Below are 23,715 nucleotides of genomic sequence, written 5' to 3'. Positions count from 1 at the left end.
ACGCCAAGAGCAGCAGCTGCACATAGTAAGCACACCAAAAATTAACTATTATTATTACTGGCTTTACAAACAAAGTCAACCTTGCGCTTGTTCTGTTTTGTTTTTGAGAGCGAGTGAGAGAGCAGAGGGTGGGCACAGGGAGAGGGAGAGAGAGAATCTTAAGCAGGCTCCGTGCCCAGCAGGAAACCTGACACTGGGCTTGATCTCACAACCCCCCCTGAGATTATGACCTGAGCAGAAATCTAGAGTCAGATGCTTAACCGACTGAGCCACCAGGGCGCCCCCAGGCCTGGTTTTTCCACTGCACATTTGGGGGAAAGGACTGCCAACTAGGTGAGGGCTTCTGGAATTTAGCAGATTACTTCGAGAATCTGAAGGCGATCTGAGGATAAACACAGGCAATCCCTGCCCATAGGCCCCCATATTGCCTGCACACTGATGGGCCTCTGAGGCCAAGGCCGGGGCTCCAGGTCAAGGACCTCGGAAAGCAAAGATTACCAGTGGCCCTTCTAGTCCTGGAGTCTGTGGGTCTCTGGGGTGGGAACAGCTAGGCTGCCAAAGGAGCATTACTACTTAAGGCCTGGGTGAATGCTTGCTTTGGGGCTTTAAGCCAGCAGCTATTTTTGGTTTTGCTATATATGGCCAGGGCAGGAAGAGGGCTTATAGGCGGGGGAGGGGGGCCAGGAGGCTTAGAGCAGGGTTTGGGAGCAGGAGCTCGCTGCCTTGCCACCTTCCCCTCCCCAGGGGAGAGCTGGACAACTTCCTCAACCTCCAGCTGACATGACAGGCGACAGGCGTGGAGGAGAGGGAGAGGCTGTGGAGGGGGGAGGGGCAGCAGCTTTGATGAAGCTGCACAGCAAGTCACTTTAGAGCCGTGATTTTCAAACTTTTTTGACCATGACCTACAGTAAGAAATACATGTATGCAGACATCAGGTAAGAAATACATGCTGCGTGTAAACACAGAAGCCTTTCTACACACATTATATGTGTACGTGTATCTTCAGCTGAACAGACGTTTCAGGAAACAATACTTTCTCATGCGCTGTGAAATGCTCTGCTTTTTCTGTTCTGTTCCTTCATTTTAAAAAATGCCGCTCATGATGCCCTGAACTGGAGTTACCTCCTATTAGTGCTTCCAGTTTGGAACACTGCAGTTTCCTGTGACTGCAAGGTAAGGTGGGGACTGCAGGAAATGGGACATTTGGTCCCTCTGATCAGTACCTCCTAACACTAGGGATAAGATGCAAGCTTCAGCTTTATCTCCTGGCTGGCAGCAAGTTCTAGACCTCCTGGCTTTCGTGTACTCTGTTCCCTCAACCTGGAGCACTCATCCTTGACCCTTGCCACCGGTCTCCCTCCATACTTCAGAGTCCAGCTTGCCACTTACTCCAGGAAGCCTCCCTGAATGCCTCAGTCTGGTTAGTTGCCTGCCTCTTCCTCCCTTAGTCCCCAGTACTCTCCTGCCTAGCACCTGACACCCTATAGCTTGATTTCTTGTAGATTCTATGGAAGATAGGGACCATTTCCATTCTGTTCATTTCTACACTCCTCCCTCCCAACACGATACCGCCAGCTTCATGATAATCACTCAGTAATTATTAGTGGAGCAAATTAATGAGAGTTAATAGTAATTATAGCAACTATAATTTATCGAGTACCCATTTTCCCCACAAGAAATCTTAGGAGGGATTAGGATAAGCCCATTTCATTGGTGATGAAACTAAGGCTCCACGGTATGAAATCTTGGGATAGGCCAAGGTAATGACGCGGAGCTCCCTGACTCCCAGCTGCTTCTAATCCCGGATCTTAATTGTCTGCATTCTCTTCAGCTCTGCTCCCGCTGGGGCAAAGGGCAGGTCCTTAACAAACCCTCAGGGATCCGATGACAGGTTGATTAAAGAGATTTTCCAAAGCAGTGGCCACGTCTAATTTTGGAGAGCTGCACCTCGTGTGTGGCTTGAGAGAGAGAGATCCGGGAGGTTTCCAGGGCCCCGGATGTGGGACTGTCTCATTCGGAAGAAGAGTCTGGGCCTCTGACACACCAGAGGAGCAGGTCTTCAGTTAACCCGGCCCAAGAGCACATCTTGCAGTTAAGTGGGCCTGAAGAGCTCCCGCACACACCCAGAATCAAACCCAGGGCTCTGCAAAGCCTACGTGATCTGGCGCACACCCACAGCTCCAACGTCAGCCCCTGCCTGCTGTTCCCTTCAGCCATTCTATTCCTGCCACCCTGGTGTTCCTGCTGTTCCTCAAACATGCCAAGTCCTCAGGGCCTTTGTGACTGCCATTCCCTCGGGAGGCATTACGCTCTCCCCAGTCCTCCCATCCAGCTTCCCAGAACACGCTATCCAAAAAGTCGACCTCTTCCTTCTCTATTTTCCTTGCTCCCTGCCCTGGCTTCTGGAATTTGCTGTGGGATGCTGCCCGACACGTAGCTGGTGCTCCGTAATATTGATTGCATGAACGAATGAGTGAATGAATAGGTTCCCCCTCCTCCCCTTTAAGACATATTGGGAAATCAGTACATAGTTTCCCAGAAATGTGTGTCTCTACGACTCACACCCAAGCCTTCAACACAACACCTTGGTTTGGAGAGAGGAAAGAGGGAACGGACATCTGGCATCCTGTGTACCACATTGCATAGATAATCGACACCCAACCAGCCCTCGAGGATCCTCTCCACGTTATAGCCAGAGAAACTGGGGCCTGTTCCCTACTCGTCCCCACTGCTCAGCGCAGTGGCCAGCGTCAACATCCAGGGAATTGAGTTGCCCTGAACTGTAGAGGTTTGGCAAATGGCTGAAGGTCACCAAATTAGGAAGCGTGGAGCCAGAATTTGTCCTAGCACTGTCCAGCCAGTGTTGTGTCGCTACCACTGTACCCACAGAAACTCTGGGGACACAACCTCTTAACACCCAGCCACACTGGGGGGTGGGCCCCCACCAGACATCCACCAGCAGGCAGCCCAGTCGGAAGCATCCTGGACCTGACGCCCCTCCGTACAGGCCTCGACTTGAGCATAACTTCCACCGTGGGCTGGCTCATGTGCCTTCCTGCTCCACCCCAAACCCACTCCCAGACTGCCCACTTCCTGCCCTCTGTCATAAAGAGGGGAGACTAGTGACACATCTAATATACTGTGAATGCCTTCTGACAGACGCCAACCTATTTTTGTTTAAGTAGCTATAGGTTTGAGTCATCTGTGTCAGCAACTCTTTCCAATGGGGCATGTGAAGGAGACTTCACAGAAGTATCCTGAGCCGGAAGGAAACTGAAGGACCATTTAAAGCGGAGCCAGCCACCTTTCCTGTAAATAGCTGAAAAGTAAATATTACAGTCTCGGTGGACCCAAAGGAGATGATGTACGGACTTTCATGTAATTTCTACATGTCACAAAGTAGAGTTCAACTTGTGATTTTTTTCAAATATTTCAAAATGTAAAACCACTTTGAGCTCATAAGCTGTACAAAAACGGGCAGCAGGCCAGTTGGGCCCGCTCTCTATAGTTGGAAAATGCCTGATGTAAAGCAATGCTTCTTAAACTTTAACGTACATAAAAATTCCAAGGGGGACTCGTTAAAACACATGCCTGGGCCTACCCTTGGAGATTCCGATTCAGATTCAAGTCTAGATGGGGCCCCTGAGTTTGCATTTTAACTGGTGGACAGATGATGTTGATACTGCCTCTCTAATGACCATATTTTGAGCAGCACCTGACATTCTAAAGCCCATTTTGTGGATCAGGAAACTGAGGCCCAACTAAGTGATATATGCAAGGTCACAGCCTGGGGATGAGGTGATGATATCTTCTCTACCACTTCCCACAGCTGTTTGGCCACAGAAAATTCCTCTTCATCTCCTTAACCCACTGGGCACGCTCATGCTTTTGAGCTTCTATCTCATTGCTCTCCCCACTCACATGCTCTCTAAAGCAGTTTTCCCAACAAGATCTAGCTCGGATGTCACCTGTTCTCAAGCAGTCCCTGACCTCCTCGAATCTAACTTCTTTGCCACAGCACTCTACCTACTTGTATATAATTGTTTATCTACAAGCCAGTGTTTGAAGCCTTGGGTGCTATCTTATTCCTCTTTATATCTAACTCTTTTTATAATACCTAGCACATAGGAGGTACAACTAGAAATAGGCTGTAAACAAAACAATGGATGGATGGATGGATGGGTGGGTGGGGAGGTGGAGGGGTAGGGGGGTGGGTGGATGGATGGGTGAATGAATGAATACTTCATAATCTATGGCTTGAAAATAATTTTCATGGCAAAGTTGAGATTAGGTCCAAATTCTTCTGGAGCACAAGCCGGAGTATATTCCATGGCTGATTGTAATCCTACCATGCCAACGGTAGTAGTTAGGTTTTACTGAATGTGTGCTGTGTAGTTATACAGCAGGTCTTGTCCGACACTACTCAATGGCCCTGTTATTGGCTCAACCTCCACTAATGAGGAAATGAGTGCTGAGAGAGGTAGGGCAGCTTGCCCAACGTCACACAGCAAGGACATCCTGGCTCTTCTGATTCTGTGTCACATTGCCCCTCCCTCTTCCCACCTCCACCAGTCTTCCTCAGGGGTCTGGCTCCTACTAGCTCTGCTGGCCCCAGGCCGGGCTCACCTCCATCGGCATAGGTCTCGGTGCCATAGCCGTCCTGCAGGCCGTTGTTCCAAGTGCCTTCATACTTGGCACCACTGCTGCTGCTCTGCCGAGTTCCGTAGCGTCCCTTGAAGCCGTGGGTCCACTCACCCTTGTAAAGCCAGCGCCCCTTGGTCTCTATGCCCAGCCCATGCCGTTTGCCCTGGCTCCAGTATCCCTCGAAGGTGTTCCCACTGGGCCAGGTGTAGACGCCCGCCACTTCGAAGCCAAAGTTCCAGGAGCCCGAGTATTCGCCCTGGCCCTTGGGGCCTGTGCACAGTCCATGTCCGTGGGCCTTTCCCCCCTCCCAGCCCCCACAGTATGCCCCGCCATCATCAAAGTCAAAGCGGCCCCCACTCATCTCATCATAGTCCCTGACAGCCTCACCGTCCTCCAGCTTGGGGGATAGAGGGTGAGGGCGGGTGCCAACGACACGCTCCAAGCACACTCAGGGCTGGGCGCCCCTAACTCACCACTGCGCCCCAGGAGGGAGAAAGCAAGATGCCACCAGAGGCTGAATGAGCCCTGGCACCAAGTCAGCACTGGGTCGGCTGGTCAGTGCCATGCCTGGGAGGTCCCGACTCAACCAGCCACAGGAAGGCTGCCAGTTGGGAAGGAAGCCGGAGGGAAAGATTCAAAGTCTCCAAAGAGCGTCCCAAGTCTGGCTTCCCTGGAGTCTGAATTAAAACGGTGTGATCCCTTTAAGAAGCACAGTGAAAGGGGTGGGGTGGAGGGGTCCCCGGTCCGGGAAATTCCTCCTTGGTGACAGCCCCCAGCCTGAGGCTGAATTCCTGCAGCCCGGCAGGCCCCCTTCTCCACCCAGTGGGTGTGCGGGGCTGTCGGTCTCCCTGCCGCTGCCCCGCCCCTCTCTGGATCCTGCCCTCCTCCTGGGATGGGAAGGTCAGTGTTGCCCTAACAAGGCCATTGGATCTCAGAAGCTGCTCCCAAAATAACCCCCTGGCCAGCCCAGCCTCCTTCAAAGCGGGAGGGGTGTTTCAAACTGGGCTGGTGCTTCAGACCCAGGGAGTCGCTGGAGGGGCCGAGGATGGACAGCGGAGAACTAAGTGTGGGCAGCAGCTGGGGCAACTGGGTGGCTCTTCTTCCGCCTGGGTAGGAGCTCCCTTCCACCTTTGGGGTCCCCTGAGTCTGCAGGCAGGGAAGCAGCCGAGGGGTCAGGGAAGGGAGGGAAGGGAAAAGGAGGCCTAGGGGAACAGCCAGTCCTGGAACACTTAAAATCCCCCAGAGCGTAAGAGGTTGGCAAATCTCACCCACCACCACTCACATGCCCTAACAGGACCTGGGGCTATACATGCTGCCAGCCCCATAAAGGAATCTGGTGACCTAAAGAGAAAGGCACGGGGCCTGGTTTCCCATATGCTTTTGAAAGCAGAGGAGGGAACTCAGGAAGAGAAGTGAGGTTCTGGAAACAGAGTCTGGAAAATAGAGAAAACCTGAGTCCAGTGCTCATGCACAACCCCCAACCCCTCTCCGCAGCCTTGGGAAAACCCTGGAAAGAGCCCGTTGAAGGCACTGAATGCTCCCAGGTTCTCTCCTCAGAGGGGCGAGGAGCCTGTCCTTCTCTGTCTCCGAGACACAGTGTCGCTGGTTATTTGGAATGAAGTCGTCTACGCAATACTCCAGGACCGTGATTTAAAAAAAAAAAAAAAAAAAAAAAAAAAAAAAAAAAATCCCTTTTCCAAGTTTTCTTTCTCTTCGTTCCTCAGAGCCTGTGAGGCCAGACCTCAGAAAGCTCTTGGGGCAAGGTCAGGAGGGAAGGGCCTGGGTGGATTCCCAGCACTCAGGTTCCCACCAAAATTCAGTCAAAGGGACAAATAAATCTTTGTGACATGAAGCCGTGGCCAGGACTAATGATTGGAAATCCCAGCTGAGCCCAGGGTTCGAAGGAGCATAGAGTAATTCTGGGAAAGGTAGGAGCTATCAAGAACAGGAAGCTGTTGCGGGCGGGGGGGGGGGGGAGAGATGGAAATATATGGGGGGAATAAAAATTGCTAAAAAAGCAAGTGCAGAAGGCACTTGAGGACTAATGGATTATTTTCTGACTCCGGACTTAATCTTACATACTCCAAATCCCACCATGACTCAGGCTCCTTGAAGTCACTACGGAAGATTTGTTCGTTTCAGAAATCAACAGAAAATATTCTCTCCCTTCATCCCAGTGGATTCCCAGTTCTCCTGGTTCCTTCCCTGTTAAAGAGCCCCTTCTGGGTCCATGTTTCAGCCTGAGGCAGAAACACACAGCCTCTGAGCTCACTACCGCCGGCTGTTCGCCAAGTGGACAGGCAGAAAAGTAGCTCTGGATAAACACTGCGTCTTCTAGGTTTGAACTCACCATCCGGCCAGCCGGACAGACTGAACTGCTTACCCAAATTCACTTCTAAGAATGCCTCGCTCTGCTTTTGCCACTTCTCACCAAGGTCTCTGGAGAATCATGTTTCTTTCCAGCTCTGCTCTCAAGAGGAGAGGAAAGCAACATCTCAACGTGGAAGTTCGATAGTTTGAATTGTTCAAGTTCAATACTCTTTGGAGTTAAATGCTGGGCAAATCACCGTAATCTTCTTCAAAGGCTGGGAGGCTGTTGTGTCCTCCTGGGCTATTCTGCCTGATAAATTGAGCCACTGTGCACCCATGCAGCTCCCTATGGTGGTTCCCTACCAAGGGTGAGTACTCCTAAGATTTAAGTTCAGGTGTTGAACTTAAAAACATAAACAGATTCCAGAGCTGTCTCCTACCCACCACCCCAAACCAATGAATAGACTGTTCCCAGAAAAGGCTTGGGCAGTTGTATTCTTCTTAAAATCCCCTCAGACGAATCTGATTCATTCCTGGTTAAGAACTACTGTATGTTTTGGGGCACCTGTATATTTTGGCTCAGTGGGTTAAAGCCTCTGCCCTCCGCTCAGGTCATGGTCCCAGGGTCCTGGGATCGAGCCCCGCATCGGGCTCTGTGCTCAGCGGGGAGTTTGCTTCCTCCTCTCTCTCTCTCTGCCTACCTCTCTGCCTACTTGTGATGTCTGTCAAATAAATAAATAAAAATCTTAAAAAAAAAAAAAACAAAAACGCTGTATGTTTTCAAATTAAGAAACCATTTCTTAGTAACATTTATACCTTCACAAATCCATGTACCATAGGCTCTGCAGGGTAGGTAGCCGTGGAGTTAGGTATGTGTTCATATCCCAGTTCTGCCCCTCACAAGGGGTGACCTTGGACCAATTGTTAATTTCCCTAACCCACAAATTCTTTGACTGTGTAAGTACCTACCACGAAGGATTATTAGTATTCAGGGTAACAGTATCTTCCTTACATGGTTGGGTAACTTAATAGTGTATAAAGGCTTGGAGCACACTAAACACCTAATAAATATTAGCTATTATTAATATTATGTTCACTTGATATGTTGCTCCTCAAACTGGAATGCTTAATAAGATAGTCACCAAAGAGGTAAGTCAGGATCATCCCCTAAATACTAAATACCTCGACACCGCAGTCCTCCTTACTCTTCACAATACTTGTTGACTCAGCATTGCCCTATGGTTTTTCACTTTTTAAGCTGATAAACTAAGTTATCGGTCAAGGGGCGCTTTGATTTTTCTTAAAAGTTTTAGTACATCGTTTGCCGAATTTGGTGCTGGCCTTAGGCAACCGGGGCTGAGCTTCGGAGCAGCTCTTGCCTCCAGCGGCCCGGAAGCAGTGCATTTCAAGGAAAGGGAGGCCTCTTGAGGCCATCTGTGCATTACAGAAGCTTTTCCTTAGGAAAGTCAGTTCCTTGGGCAGAAGGTAATTTGCTAAACTTGAAATGAATTCTAAACCACTTTTGAAGAGCTATCCCATTCTTGCTTTTTGCCAGGTCTTTTCTTTCTCTGTGGTTCTGTCTTTTGATCAGAGAGAGCAGTCACTTGCTTCCTCTGTTTCTTTCTCATTTCTCAGATGTGGATCACTTCTTAGGGAGCCTGGGGCCGGGGGCAGGAGGATGACCCCAAAAATCCAGAATAGAGAGAAGAGACCTGCACGCAGAAACCCACCGAAGACTCAGTTGAAGAAGCCCCACCTTCCCTCAGAGAAGCTTCCTGGCTGGGTTAAATGCCTTTGCACATGTGGGCTCTTTCTCTGAACTATGAGTAGTTTGAAGCAAGGATTATCATCATTCCACAAAAAAGCAAGAATGCAGACCAAGTGCCTGGCGCTCCGGCTCACGCTGTATGCCCAGTGCCTGCTCACAGCCCGGGCTCACCTTTCCTTCTCTGCACCGTTTGGCAGCTTCCAAGTCCCTTCTTAATTAAACGCTTTTTCACTTGACTGATGGGACTGCTCTCTTCTGTTCCCACTTCACTGGCTGCTCCTACCTAGTCTTTGGCTGGTTCCTCTTCATTCTGCTGACCTCTCTACCATGGGAATGTCTGTCTGGGTCTTTACCTACATTCACTTCCTATGTGGTCTCCTCCAGTCTGAGCTTTAAGTAAGACCCCTATCCTCATGGCTCCTGTATTTATGTCTCCAGCCTGAACCTCTCTACTGATCTTCAGTAAAGGTCTACCACATCACCACAGGGCGTCTCAGAAGCAACTTACACTTGGTGAGAGCAAACCCAGACTCCCAATTTCTCCCATATCTGCTCCATGGGCCAACTTCCAGCTTCTGAAAGCCTTTGGAGTCCTTAACTGCAGTTTTTCTCTCATACCCTGTATCTAATCCATTAGCAAATCCCCTCGGCTGTACCTCTGAAATTGTTCCAGAATACATCTCTTCCTCTGCACTGCCAAGTGTCCAAGCCATCAAAACCCACTGCCGTGACCTCCCAACTGCCTCCTTGCCTCCTCTTCTCCTGCTCCCCAGTTCACAAAGAACAGCCAGTGTTCTCGGTAAAGGCCAGTGTGATAATGCCTCGCCTCTACTCCAAAACCCCCAAATGGCCCCTTACCTCATTCAGGACTTATAGCCTTTAAAATGGCCTGCAAGGCCCTCCATGATCTGCCCCTGCCCCACACTTCTGTGACCTCACCTGCTTCAAGCCACGTTGACATTCTTTGCTGTCTATCTGTCCGGAATGCTCTGCCCCCAAATATCTACAATATCTACCCTTTCTTCGGGCCTCAGCTCAAATGTCACCGACCTCATCACAGAAGCTTCTCTGAGCACCCAAAGAAAGGAATCACCGTCCCCAGCCCCAGCCCTTAGGATCTTGGAATCCTCTCTCGAGTAAAGGATGTCATTCTGTTGCTGTTTTATTCCCAGCACCTTGTATGGCTGCAGGCACCCCAGGAATATTTGTGGAATAAATGGATGAAAGCAGGTTCTATGAACAGTTAATAAAGGCACATGTCAGGATGCGACTTTTCAGAGTAAAATTTCTCAATCCATAATCTGAATCCATCTCCCAGGGTGCATTCAAGAAAGACTGATTCAATAAATCACACTCACGAAAAGTCGGAAGTTCCAGTGAGGGACACTCAGATTAAATTTGGCCAGCTGGGTCTGAGCAGAATAGTTTTTAGCTTCAGGATTCATGTTTTGAGATTTTGACTGAAATGTTAAGTATCTACATTTCAGTCAAAATCTTCTGGATCTGGAATGGTAGCTTTGACCCAAGTTCGGATTTCTTCAAGCAGTTACTTAGCCACTGGAACTTTGTCCTGACACCTGTGCTCATGGCAGCTTCTGTTTGAAAGGAAGGCGGACCTTCTTTCATTCTCTAATGACTGTTCTGTTATCATAGAGAATTAAGTAAATAACCAGACTACAGGACTTAAAAGCTAAAAAAGACTTAAAAGACTGAGGAACCATCTTTATTCAAGTACCACACTCAGCCCGAATTATTCCACTCTCGCTAGTACAAAAGGTGAAGCAAGACGCTGGTTGTGGAGATGAGGGCGTGGGTGGTGGGCGCCTTTACAGTAGAAACTCTTTAACGGTCTCATCAGAGGTTCTTAAAAGTGTGCTCTGGGGATCTACTCTTTCAGGGCATCTGTGAGGTCAAAACTAGTGTCATGACATTAACATTAACTGCCCTTTTCATGCTCATCTCCCACAAGTGTACAGAATTTTCTAGAGGTCACGCGACACAATGTTCACAAGAGGTTGAATGCAGAAGCAGATATGAGATCTAATTGTCTTCTATTAAGGCAAACATTGAAGAAATTTGCAAAACTGCAAAACAACGCCACTCTTTTCACTAAAATATTTTGTTAATTCAAGTAAAAATGTTAACATAAATAAAATCATTATTTTAAAAATCAAGTAATACATATTTTTAAAATTTTAATTTCTAATACGGTAAATATTTGTAAGTATGACCCACAAAAACAAAAGCTCTTTGGCATCCTTAATTTGTACGAGTCATGAGACCAAAGGTTTCACAACCGTTGCTTTATTAGGTATATGCAGTAACATTCCTTCTGCTAGCATTAAGAAATTTCTGCTTCCAGGCTCGTGATGGCAAGGTACTGTGCTCCCTTGCTCAAACCACAGCCTTCAGATGTCACTAAATCCACACCAAACTAGTAACTAGCACAGATCTCCCACAGCTTATATTTAGGGCTTTTCCGGGGAATACCCTTCCCACCCCTCCCAAGTGCAAATCACGTTATGTGTGAAGCCCAGGCCCCACCCACTGTCATGAACCAACTCCACTCAGTGGGATGTTTTAGTAAAGAATAAAACTTGTTTTGCAACCTAAATAAAACTTAAACTCTCTATTAACATGATGTTAAAATGGCTGGACAGGTTTTCACTGAATTTGATGGGAATGCTTAGGATGATGGTCTGAATTACAGTATGTTATGTGGTATGCGTAAAATTCACATTGGAGCCATCTGAAAAAGACAGGGATTCATCCTCTAGCTGAAACCGAGTTTTTTTTTCTTTTTTTCCTCTACTGAACTCTGGCGGGAATTTTGGGATGGCCAACCAGAAACACAAGATAGCGCGTCTATCAAATTGTTTTGGGTTGGCTGGGGTAGGAGGGCAGTGGAGAGAGATAATATCCATCCGGAACATTTGAAACTGAGGTATGAGATCTATATTACAAGTGACTGAAACGTGTCACAGATGTTAAAATGCCATCGATGGAGAAGATGCACGCTGGTTTCAAATACTACGGCCCCTCGTTCCAACTGAAGCAGCCGCTCCAAGCTGCTTCTTACCTGAAAAACTTCACATAACGTGCCTTCATGTACCAAGTGCCGGCCGGGGTTTATTTGGTGACGGTTAATGATTCTCTCAAACAATACAGGGCAGGCCAGCTAGTTTATTCATATTGAATGTAAACCTTAGATCTCTGGCTTAACAATGACATAAAGAACCCTGAAAGACACAATAAACTTGTGTTAAATCAGAGACAGTTTAAATCAGTCATAGAACTTCTAAAATTCTGGGCTGGCAACTACAGCGTGACGAATGTTCAGTCCAGTTACAAAACGTTTCATTTTCCTGGGCTGACAAATCTTAAACAGAGCTGAAAAATGCAATGCTTTACTTGTAGCCTTTTACCATATACCCATTGCTACCAGTCAAGTAATTATGGTTTCTTCATCTCTCAGAAACTTTTCTAAAGAAGAGGGATTTTCCTTTGATCTGCTCACCTTGGTGCGTATGTAAGAATGCAGAGAGTTAAGTTTAAAGAATGAAGATGAATGGAGATGCCAAGAAAAGTTTTTATTGCAAGCACAGTGAGCAGAAGGAGACGTCTTCTCACATAACGTGGCCGCAAGGTCTGCCATTAACTAAATCTCTCTGATAACCCTTCATTGGTTTAAAGCATAGGACTTAGCTTCTTGCTATCAGGTGTACATCATTTCTGCCATGTGGGACATTTTCTTGGGAATATACAAGTAATATTCCATGTAGCCTGACAGGTCCTCAATGGTCACATCATCCACATAGACTCGAGCTTGCTCAGAACAGGAGCGGGGAGAGCCAGACAGAGTTCTGGTGTGGAGCGACTGAGAGTAGTCCTCAAGCATGGATCTTCTTTCTGGGGCCAAGGGAGGGACACTCTGCAGGCCTGAAAAGGAATACACTTCCATATCATGCCATCTCTTACACTGGCACTCCTTGCCTATGCATGCACATGGCTTGCCCTGGTTTAGCTTGGAAACGGATTGAAAGTCAGAGAGATCATTGGCCTTGAGACTTGCTTGGGAGACTTGGGTAGCATCAGAGGAGTCTTCCTTCTTACTCTCTGATGGGAGCCTGGGAACCGAAGTTCTCAAAGGCTCAACGACTGCCCCTGTGTGATTAGTATCGAGAGAAGTAGAGCATTCTCCTGCAGTGAACTCTTTAGGGGTGGAAATTCCCAGCCCACTGCTGCTATCAGGGGAGTCAGTCTGGCTTTTGTGCTTGAGCTGGCTGCTGGAAGAAGAAGCTATTGTACTGCAATGTATAAACTTTGGAGGATGAAGGACAGGAGACTTAGAACGTCGACGACGCTGGGTTCTCACTGCTCCTCGTGAAGACTTCCTTGTAGACCTAAGAGGAAAACAGTGCACAAAAAGATGTTGGGACACACAGCTCTCCTAAAAGGATTCTTTGTGATAGCTGGAAATATACCTCCTCTCCTGAGTCTGAGGTCCTAAGTTTCCCCCAAAGTGATGAGCCTATCTCTGTTTTTGAGCTGCCTAAGTCTGCATCTCAAAAACTTCAACATCTCCTTATTAGCAAGCTACAGAAATAGGAGAGGTAAAGGGTAGTTTTTAATTGCATTTCTTGGGCCACACATTGGGTGCAGAACACTTCCTGGTCCCAACCCTTGATCTGGGAACCATCAGCCAGTGGGTCTGGAAAAGCCCCCGCCCCAAAGCACCTGATGCAGTAAGCCCAAGTGTTGTGCTCTGTGCTCTGAACACAGAAGCTTCTATACCACTGTGTGCGGCTGACGACACAAATGGCCACTGTGTCATGATGTCACGGTTACCACACAGAGCAGAGACTTAGGATTCATTTCTACCACTGGGAACAGATGACGAATAAATTTAGACGCCCTCAAGTTTTCAGATATTGGGAATTACCAGACGCTCTACATAACTTTTAATAAGATAGTTAAATGAATAAAAGAGCTGAGCAAAGGGAAAAAAAAAAAGTGACTCAAAACTGTGAACAGAACCAAAAAGAATTTAAAAAAAAAAAAAAAAAAAAAAAGCAAGTTTGAAATTAAATTAAATGGCTGGGCCAAACAGGAGAATAGAACTAAGGAAAGAAATACTGAACTGGAGGATAAATCTGAATTATTTCTAACGGAATTCAGCCAATTGTAGTCTGTGGGTCAAAACTGGCTGTTTTCACACAGCCCACAGATACTGCTCCTGTGGACTAGCACTGTGAGCCAGAGACCAGGCAGGGCATCCCCGTTCACCCGGTTCTCTACTCCCTGTGCCTGCCTTCCTGGCCAGATGCGTCACACCACGGCCGAGGTCCCACGCTGGTACCATCTACATGCTGGGGCTCTGCTGCCAGCAACCGCCAGCACCTGAGAGGCAGAATCTCCGTTCAAGCGTCTGGCTTATGCGGGGCTCTCTGGAGGAAAGAAGGGCTTGCTGGAATCTGGGGGCCGCCGGGGCACACGGTAAACCTGACTCCAGTATTGCCGTCCATCCTCCCGCCCCACCTGGCTCATCATTTCACCCTGAAACTAAGCACCTGAACACAAAGTGTGTCCACCAGCCAGGACAGTGTGCATCAGGCAATGGGGCAGGGCAGAAATTTCCTCGCGTATATCCATACCTACATACCATCCTTGAATCTCACTGCTTGGCCTCCCACCCTAAAATATTTACTATCTGCCCCTTCATTAAAAACGTCTGCCTAGCCCTGACCTCCTCCTCCTCTATCCCTGACGTGGAGGAGACTTGGAAAAAATGTAAAAGCAATTAAAAAAAATATGTAAGATAGAATAAGAAATCTGGAGTTTCCCCAAGGAAAAGCTATAGAGCATGGAAGACAAGTGATTTCTGAAGAGCTAAGGACTGAGAAATTTTCTGAACTGATGAAAGAGATCTACAGATATAGGCAGCACCATGAAACGGGACCAATAAAAGAGCAGTCTGCATCTAGACCACTGTGGCAAGACTGTAGATTCTCCAACACTGGAACATCTTAAAAGCAGCCAGAGACTAGACAGATTATTCCCAAAATGAGGAATGGTAAGACTGCGCGTAGACTTTTCAACATCCGTAATGAAGCCAGAAGACAATGAGTATCTTCCAGGTATATGAGAAAATATCTCAATCTAGAACTAGGACTTCAGGCATATCAAATCAGGTGTATCTTTCAAGAACAAGGAAACAAAGACATTTTCAGATAAATGAAAGTATATTTACCAAGAGAACGTGATGTTATACAAGGAGGAGGCACCACTGAAATTCACTGTATGGCGAGTTCTACAAGAGACCCTATTTATTAACAAGAGACCTTTGTTAAAGGAATTTCTAAAGAAAGTACTTTAGGAAGAAAGGCAAAGGCATCCTACACGGAAGGTCTGAGATGCAATAATGGTGAGCAAATGAGATAAACAAACACTATTTAAATAATAAAATAAAACCTATTGGTGAGATTAAAAAGAAACGAGAAAAGTAAAATATCGGGCAACTGCGCATGGAAGTTTGGGTTCAGAGTAAAAAGATTGTACGGAGGGTTAAAATACAGCTGACGCTTGAACGAGAAGGGTTTAAACTGCGTGGGCCCGCTTACACGCATGGATTTTCTACTGTTTTTCACCGCTAACCCCTGTGTTGTTCAAGGGTCACTGGAATAACTTTTGTCTTGGTTAACAAGCACGTACGGTGGAATTCCAAGGCTAACTACTGAAAGAATAGAAACAGCATATAATTTCCAAGCCAGGAGAAGGAAAAGTGATGGGAAAAAAAAACAACAAAAGCCATTTCAAACAACTTTTTAAAAGGAGGAGAGAAGAAGGAAGAGGGAAGGATGGAAGAGTAAAAAAACAAAAAACAAACACAAAGAAGTAGAACAAACAACATAAAGTGGCAGAAACAAGTCTACATGTATCAATCAATAATCAAAATCAATTTAAATGGACTGAACTCAGCTTAGAAAAAGACTGTCAGAATGAATAAAACAAAATAGGCCCTATATATTTATGAGATACAGCTAAAATTTTAAAACACACAATGGTTAAAAATAGAAGATAAAAAATGATATAATAGGCAAATGTCAACAAAAAGACAAATGGACTGATATATTAATTCTGAAAAAAACAGACTTTAAGACAGTAGTCATTACAAGGAATTAAGAATGTCACCTACATCATTAAAAATCTCAATTCATCAGAAGAAAACATTCTAAACTGGGATGAACCTAGACTGTATAAATCTAACAAAATGACTTCGAAATACATAAAATAAAAATGTTTAAGAGGAAAACAAATTCACTCCCGTATGGAAGATTTCAACATACATCTCCCAATTATTAATAGATTAGAAAAAAATTACTGAAAAAATATTTAAATAATACATTTAAAAGCTTGATTTAATGGACATAAAAGAAACCCAAGAATGACCAGAGAAGACTCATTCTTCTCAAACACACACAGGACATTTATAAAAATTGACTATGGGGACGCCTGGGTGGCTCAGCTGGTTGAACGACTGCCTTCGGCTCAGGTCATGATCCCGGAGTTCCGGGATCGAGTCCCACATCAGGCTCCCAGCTCCATGGGGAGTCTGCTTCGCTCTCTGACCTTCTCCTCGCTCATGCTCTCTCTCACTGTCTCTCTATCAAATAAATAAATTAAACCCACTGAGCCACCCAGGTGCCCCTCAAATAAATAAATTAAAAAAAAAAAAAAAAAATTGACTACGAACGAAACCACATGGCGAGTCTCAGCATATTCTCAATTGAGAAGAATGGCTCATCCCTAATCATTGGGTTTGGGGCTCTGCATCTAACATACTCTTTTCTGGATACTCAGGAAAGTCCAATAGTAATTTAAAGTATTGGGAGAAAAACCATCTGCAGTAAGAAGCTCTTACGCATGCCAACTGTCTTTAGATGCACATGAGGTTTTCGGTTTGGTTTCATCTGCTGCTGTTCTGACGGATGCTCTGACGTTCGTGCCTTCTCCGACAGACAGAGATGCTATGGACCTGGAGAAACAACAAAGTTTACTGCTTACAGAAAACCGAAAGAAGGACAATTTACTGCTCTCACCAACTCAAACACAACTTGCATTAATACCTTTCTCTGTCGTTGGGGTTTCTCAAAAAATTTCTTACCTTTCAGAGTAAATTTCCCTCCAAAACCAAATTTAGGGGATCCCTAAAAGCCCACAGTTGCAGAGTCAGAAGCCAAAGAGTAATTCTTAAGTATGATCAGCAGCAGGATATAAATAGACTTTTAGGCTGTTTATCTGGGCCAGATAAGGCCTTATGTCCACAGAGAACCCTAATGACAGTGACCACTTATTTTATGTGCAAATCAGAATCACAAGAACTAAGCTGAGGAGCAAAAACTTCAGGAGACTCACTCTGACTTAAAAGGAGTATTTTTGACAACTAAAAAACTTAAAATTACAGAAGTAATATGGGTTCCCAGTAAAGAAAATGAAAAAATTTGAGAGAAAAAAAAGTGTGTCTATAATCTCACGACCCAGAGATTTACAACATTAACATTTTGGTATAAATCCTTGCAGATCTTTTCAATATACACACAAACACACACTAGGCTCCTACGATACATGCCTCGGTATTAGTAACAATCCCTTAGAAAAGACACTTTAACCTACTAAGTAAAAGAATGCTCACTGAAATTAATTTAAAATAAAAATAGGAATAACCTAAATGCCCAGTAGAAAATAGAAAATACTACATTATATAAATGATGACAAATGATGATACATCTAGTCAATGGAATATTCAGAGTTTATTAAAAATTAAGTGTACAAAGAACTTGAATGACATAAGAGAATGCTTATAACATTAAGAGAAAACAGCATTAGATAAACAACTATACATATATTATGATCTCAACTATGTCAAAAAAATGTATGGTGTTAAGTACAGATGGCCTAGATTGTTAAGAGCAGTCATGGTAAATTGAGATTTTTACTTTTTGTTTTGTGAATTTTTCTGTAATAAGCACTGTATTATTTTATAATCAGATAAAAAGGATTATGTTGTTTTCTCATAAATATAGAGAGATTTATCCTGATAAGACAAATTACCATTGGGAATCGAAACCTGCTGAACAGGATCATATTAAATTCCTGGCAAGGCTTGGTTAGTTTATGAGTCAGTACCTCAGATGTCCCATTTATAAATCAGCAACAATATGAAACAACTAGAACCATATGATACATTACACAAGTCTTATTCTGCTTAGTCATGGTAATGACTCACCCTTTCTACTCTTATTTGGTTTTCTCAAATGTTCTTTACTCCCCTTTCCTTTTTATAACTTGACTCCAAGCAGATCACAGTATCTGACCACAGGTGATACGGTAAGATATAAAATCTTCAAAGGTGCTATTGTTGTTTTTGTTTTTAATGTTCCAGGTAATTTTTAGGGATACTGAAATAGTTTAATTTTATGTTCCAACTTCCTGAAACACTAGGAAAGAAATCCGTGTACGAAGAGTTACTCATATGTATTTATATATGCTAAGGAATTTGTATGTATATGTGTTTGTATGTGTATGCACATTCCTAGCATTCTCCTCATTAAAAAAATTATTTCTATACCAGAAATCACAAAGGAATGTGACCATAATCTGACTATCTATTTCTCTATTATTTCCCAAAATGCCTTAAAAATTACTGATCAATTTAAATGGCAAGATGACCATATCAGAAAAGCCACTGGGAGGAGAGAGATACTTATTCGAAGCAAATGGGAGCACCATTAACAGTTCTTGTGCAAACCCATTAGTATAAATCTTCTCACCTGGTAGGCCATAAATAAATAAATAAAACCAGAAAAAACAAACAGCTATAACAACTAATTTTTACTATGTGCCAACTACTGTGTGCAACTCTTCCTGGTGTCTTCAAGGTAACATAAAAAGGAATGGTTAGAGCACAGGTTCTGGATGCAAATTGGGTTCAAATCCTGACTCTACCACTTCTCACCAATGTGGCCTTTAGCCAGTGACCTAATTCATCTGTGGCTCCTCTGTAAACTGGAATAACTATTGTATCCATCTTCTAAATTGGCAGTGAAGACTAAATAACATGTAAAGATATTTAAGCTAGTGTCTAGGGCATAGAAGTGGGTAATAAACCTCAGTGATTATTAGTTGGTGTGAAGTGTTCGACTCTGAGCTTCCAGGGTTTATTTACCATTCATGAAAAGAAATATTCCTGTGTCTATCAGAGATTCAAGATTTCTTCTGGCCTGGGGTGAAGAATGGAGATGAAAAGAGTCTTGTACAGAACATTTTGCAATGGGCGAAATATTAACATTCAGACAGCAGCTGGTCTGCAGGTGCTCTAATTAGTTTGGCGAAAGGGTCCAAGATTATTGATCTCAGTGACAGAACCCTAATGAATAGAGGTTTCCATAGTGATAGACTCAGCAATCAGAGCATATGAAATCGAGAATGTCTGTGGATTTCTATGGAGCCGATTCACTTTTAGGGAAAAACACTGTGATTCCCTAGAGATGTATGAGAAAATTCCTGATGGGATACTGCTTGATAATTCTGATTCAAGAGCAAGGTGGGGAACCCTCCTCAAAACGAAGGGAAACCAAAACACCCAACATGGGAGTACAAATGAGCCGCCACTTTTCAAAAGTGAACATTAAGGATTTTTTTATAAGTAAAATAATGCTGTGCAAAATTCTGCAGAATGTCACACTATTAACATTTTCATTTTTTATGAATAATGAGAAATTTTAGGAGAGCATGAGAACTTCTTCAGTGGAAAAGGCTATTTAAATCTAGTACACAATTCCCAAAAAACATATTACATATTTAATTACCCTGATGCATCCACTCTTAATTTCTTGAAAGCAGTTTGTAGACTCTCCTCTTCTCCATCCTTGGCTTCAGATTTCATTGTGAAAGTTTTTACACTACTATGGATGTTGCCGTTAATACTAAAAAATAAAATAAAAATAAAATGAGCAAAGTGAAAACAGTAGGTTCAAAGTATACCTTTTGTTAAAATCTATATTCCTCATACCATTACTATTTGTTAGGGAGAAAAAAGCAAATTGCTATATCTAAAAGGAATTTTCAGTATAGACATTTGGAGACTGTAGTTTTTATTTCTTAAGAAAAAACAAATAAAATGATACAGAAACATGTATTTATTGGAATAGATTTTTTTTACTGAAGTATAGTTGACATATTATATTAGTTTCAGACGTACAACACAGTGATTCAACAATTCTGTATCCTACTCAATTATTATGGTAGAATTTAAACTGTCCAAATACTTGATGCCAATATCCTATTACACAGCTTTGAAAACTAGATCACCTGAAATTTATGTTTAAGTATAGTTTTTAACAAGGGGTAAAAATCTGTCCAGTTGTAGAGGTCTAGAAACACACAGACAAAATGAACTCTGCACCAAAAATAAAAGGAAAAAGCCCAACTACAGCATTCTGATCTTTTAAAATGATACTGAATATTTGTGTAGTCCAACCCTAACAATAGCCGTTAAGTGTAACTTCATGACACATGACAGCATTTCTCTAAAGCAGTTCTGACCCGTATTCATAGTCATATAAATATTCATACTCAGATATCAAGATGTTACCATTGTTAAAACAGGATTACAAATATGTTTCAATGACTACTGATTATTCTACACTCTTACCAATAAGGTTGATACCTTCATTTTTTATCTTCAAATTATTTTAATTATTATACGAGAAAGAAAATAAATGAACTATGCATGCAACTTGAAAAGATAAAACTTTGCCAAAAGAAAAAGGTGGAAAGTAAAAAAAATATATATTTTTCTCTAGATAAACCTTTAAATGATCTCCACTTAATTAACCAGTTTGATTAATGGAACTTCTCCATTCTTCCACCTTGGTTTTTATATTTAAACAAAGAAAAGGGGAACCGGGCCAATCAGAGCAATAAGAGACACAACAGAGAAGCAGAGAAGTCTGATCAATAAACCCTTTGAAATCTAGATTCTTGATTTTTTCACTAAGGTAATAAATTAGTTAACATCAAATCTGAACAAATATAAGTATATAATCTGAACAAATATAAGTATCACAGGGCCTCAGAAAGAGAAAATGTAAAACAAAAACCAGAAGATGGTAGATTTGTGAAGCAAAGGATTAACTTTACCTTTTCCTTATTTCTAACTTGCTATAACCCCACCTAACCCCCTTCCCCCCTCCCACCCCCCAGGCACTCTCAGAAGGAGCAGTGCCTCTCTATGGACCCTACTTGTAACTTCTCTGATTCCTTATTTGCTCATTTCTCAGGGGTGAGTTTTAGGGTATTGTGAGACCTCTAATATTCCAAAGGTCAGGGTGTCACAATATGTTTGATATAATGTAATCATAGTGTACCAGTGGCAGAATAAAGCAGCAAGGAATTAACACTAATCATTTCATTTCATTTCATTTATTTATTTACTTACATGTAGAAGAAGAAATTTTAGGCAGATCTCTCTGGCAAACACTGAAAACGGTCTCCAAAGAATTCAGCTAGCTTTTATTGCAACTTCTTAAATCAAAAAATTTAAACACACTCCCCACATATATATTGCTGGTTACTTTAACCAGCACCTCGACTTGAGGAAACATTATTAACTCCATATTTTGCTGGTCTCTAATGCTTTTGGATTTAGAGGGGGGTCCTCTCCCAGATACCCACTAATATCCTATATATCTGGGGAAAGAGGTAAGCAAAGGTAACACATCCTATCCTAATATTTTTGGAAGCTCCACAGTACCTAAAAGAGTGCTACTATAAATTATAAACAAATTATTCCTGCTGGCAGAACTAAATTGAAGTTTGGCTTATAGTTTTCCTCAATTACTTTATGACCAGCCAGTCAAATGCTCACACTATTTGCTCTTACAGAGTTAAAAACATCTGAAGATAGTCTTCCCATTCCTGAAGACCCCACACAAACCCTTTTCTGGGTCTCTCTGGAAATCAGTACACATCACAACTAAATAGACCCTGCTGAATCCTACAGGCAGAAATTCATTCCACCCACAAATATTTACAGAATTCCTACCATGTGCTGTAGCACTAGACTGGATGTTAGGGATAGAAGGATAAACCTGACACATACTAGCACTGTGAACCCTATTCCTCTAAGAACTGGAATCTCATTCCTGCCCTAACACTGTGCTAAGAAGCTTTTGCACCCAGATATGTAATTTTTAATTATACAGTCCTAACTTAATTGCACTTCAGGTGACCTCTACGTGTTTATACAAACTTAGTTAACATTCTTGTTGACACACCAAAAGATCTATTATTTGAAAACCAAAAGAGACCAAAATAAAAACTGGCTATAGAGTAAAACTTTAGGGATGAAGTTCTGTCTAAACTATTTTCAGATTTCCAATATTCTGATTATGCACCTTTTCCCTCTGTTATATTAACCCAGAGCAAAGGTGAGTCTTAGACCTTAAGAGCTAAATCAGAGCATGTTTGTAATTAATTACAACAGGCTTATTATGTTCCTCTGTATTCCTAGCTTCCCATTCACTCAAATCAAGAGCTGTACAACTAACTCTGGGAAACGTGTAAATGGTTTGCCCTTTTTCATTAAAATTAAATTTATGGAAACATTTCTTGCCATTTTCACTGCAATGACTTCTTGAAAATGGACAATTCCCAAAGAGATCAAAGTTTGAAGGCCTATTCGAAGTTACTTTGTATTGTTTTAAGTTGAATCACAAGGGCCACTTTAACTTTGCCTCGGATTTTCCCAACCTTTCAAAAATGACAAGTAAAATTCTTCTAAGTTCCTCCATCAAAAGGGCAAATTCCTGGTTTTCTCTGAGTTTCAAAGAACAGCATGTGTCACAATCTTATTTATATCTTGTAGTTTTAACACCATGACCTCTTAACCTCAAACCTGGATCCAAATTTCCAGGACCCTGAAAAGACCTGAGATGGATCAATAAAGGATTCGCGCGTAAGCGTGTCATCACAATGTTAAAAGATTTAGAAACTTTCCCAGCCTCCCAGGAAGCGCGGAGTGCGGGCGAGAAAACCCTGTCCTGCAACCCCCTAAGACACAATCAAGTCTAGGTTGCAACTATCGGCCCCCCAGATCAAAACACATTCCCATCTCTACAAACTCTCTCACCCCCTACGCTCTCGATGTGGATAGAGGTAACGCACGGTGTTAATGCTGTCGCCTTGCCAGAATCTGGACCGGTCGCAATTAAACGAGAAGGCAAAGAGTCAGAAATTGGGGGCGGGGGGGGGGGGGTTACTCCGGGAGTGGAGAGCTGTTTATTAAGGCCTCCGCTCTGCCCGCCTAGGGTCTCCAGCTGGAAAGGTGCTTCTACCGGATGCTCTCGGGCCAGAATGAGAGGCTGGAGTCGCGCGGAGGCGCAAGGGATGCAGGAGAAGGCGGGAGCGGAGCCGAAGAAGCAGCCAACGAGGCTGGGGCTCGGAAACAAGCGGGAAAGGGCGGGAAGGGGCAAAGGGCGGCCAAGGAAGGCGAAAAGGGGAAGCTACAGCAGAGCGGGAGCGGGCGGAGGGGCGGGACGCGGCGGGGAGCTCGGGGGCGCGGGAAGGGGAAAGAGACCCGAGCTTGGGCCGACCCAGGCCGCGGATGCCGAGGGGGCGCGGAGGCCCAAGCCCAGCCCGGCCCGGCCCGGCCCGGCCCGGCCCAGGCAGTCAACGCCGGGGGGAACGACGCGACGAGAGGCGGGCGGGCCCAGGGGAAGCCGCCCGAGGCCAGGTCGGGCCCGCAGGCGGAAACGCGATGCCGCGAACTCTCCCCGTCATGTCAAGGGACTCACCTCCTCGCAGCTGGGGCGCTCCGGGAATCCGGTCCCGTCAGTTCAGATCGTCTCTCGCAGATCGCAGCGCCCGACTGACCCGGATCCAAACCCGCCGAGGGGCCAGCCCGCGCCTCCCGAGTCGCACTGAGCCTGCGT

General features: G+C 44.3%; 2 protein-coding genes across 4 annotated transcripts in view; both read right to left on the bottom strand.

Annotated features, from left to right (window-relative positions):
* The window catches only part of JPH2 (junctophilin 2), a 65,611-nt gene extending 60,106 nt beyond the window's left edge, over positions 1–5,505 (bottom strand). Inside the window, exon 1 of one of the 2 annotated variants that reach the window (XM_059133102.1) lies at positions 4,627–5,505. In XM_059133102.1, the coding sequence (XP_058989085.1) occupies positions 4,627–5,005 (379 nt within the window). In that variant the 5' untranslated portion in view covers positions 5,006–5,505. The remainder of the gene's footprint in view (positions 1–4,626) is intronic. The other variant, XM_059133101.1, reaches the window with a different exon arrangement.
* A 6,380-nt stretch (positions 5,506–11,885) lies between these two features.
* On the bottom strand, positions 11,886–23,708 carry OSER1 (oxidative stress responsive serine rich 1). 2 transcript variants are annotated; one of them, XM_059133096.1, is made up of 4 exons: positions 23,578–23,708; positions 19,591–19,707; positions 16,644–16,757; positions 11,886–13,125 (listed from the first exon to the last, which is right to left on the bottom strand). In XM_059133096.1, exons 2-4 carry the CDS (start codon positions 19,665–19,667, stop codon positions 12,438–12,440), a joined length of 879 nt encoding a protein of 292 aa, XP_058989079.1. In that variant the 5' UTR covers positions 19,668–19,707; positions 23,578–23,708; the 3' UTR covers positions 11,886–12,437. The 2 variants fall into 2 exon arrangements, with proteins under 2 accessions (XP_058989079.1, XP_058989080.1); XM_059133097.1 differs by lacking the exon at positions 23,578–23,708 and adding an exon at positions 20,924–21,003.
* Positions 23,709–23,715: the final 7 nt, after the last annotated feature.

This window comes from Mustela lutreola, chromosome 9 (genome assembly GCF_030435805.1).
Source record: "Mustela lutreola isolate mMusLut2 chromosome 9, mMusLut2.pri, whole genome shotgun sequence".
In the NCBI taxonomy this organism is placed as follows: domain Eukaryota; kingdom Metazoa; phylum Chordata; class Mammalia; order Carnivora; family Mustelidae; genus Mustela; species Mustela lutreola.
This window is presented reverse-complemented; position numbering and strand designations above follow the sequence as displayed.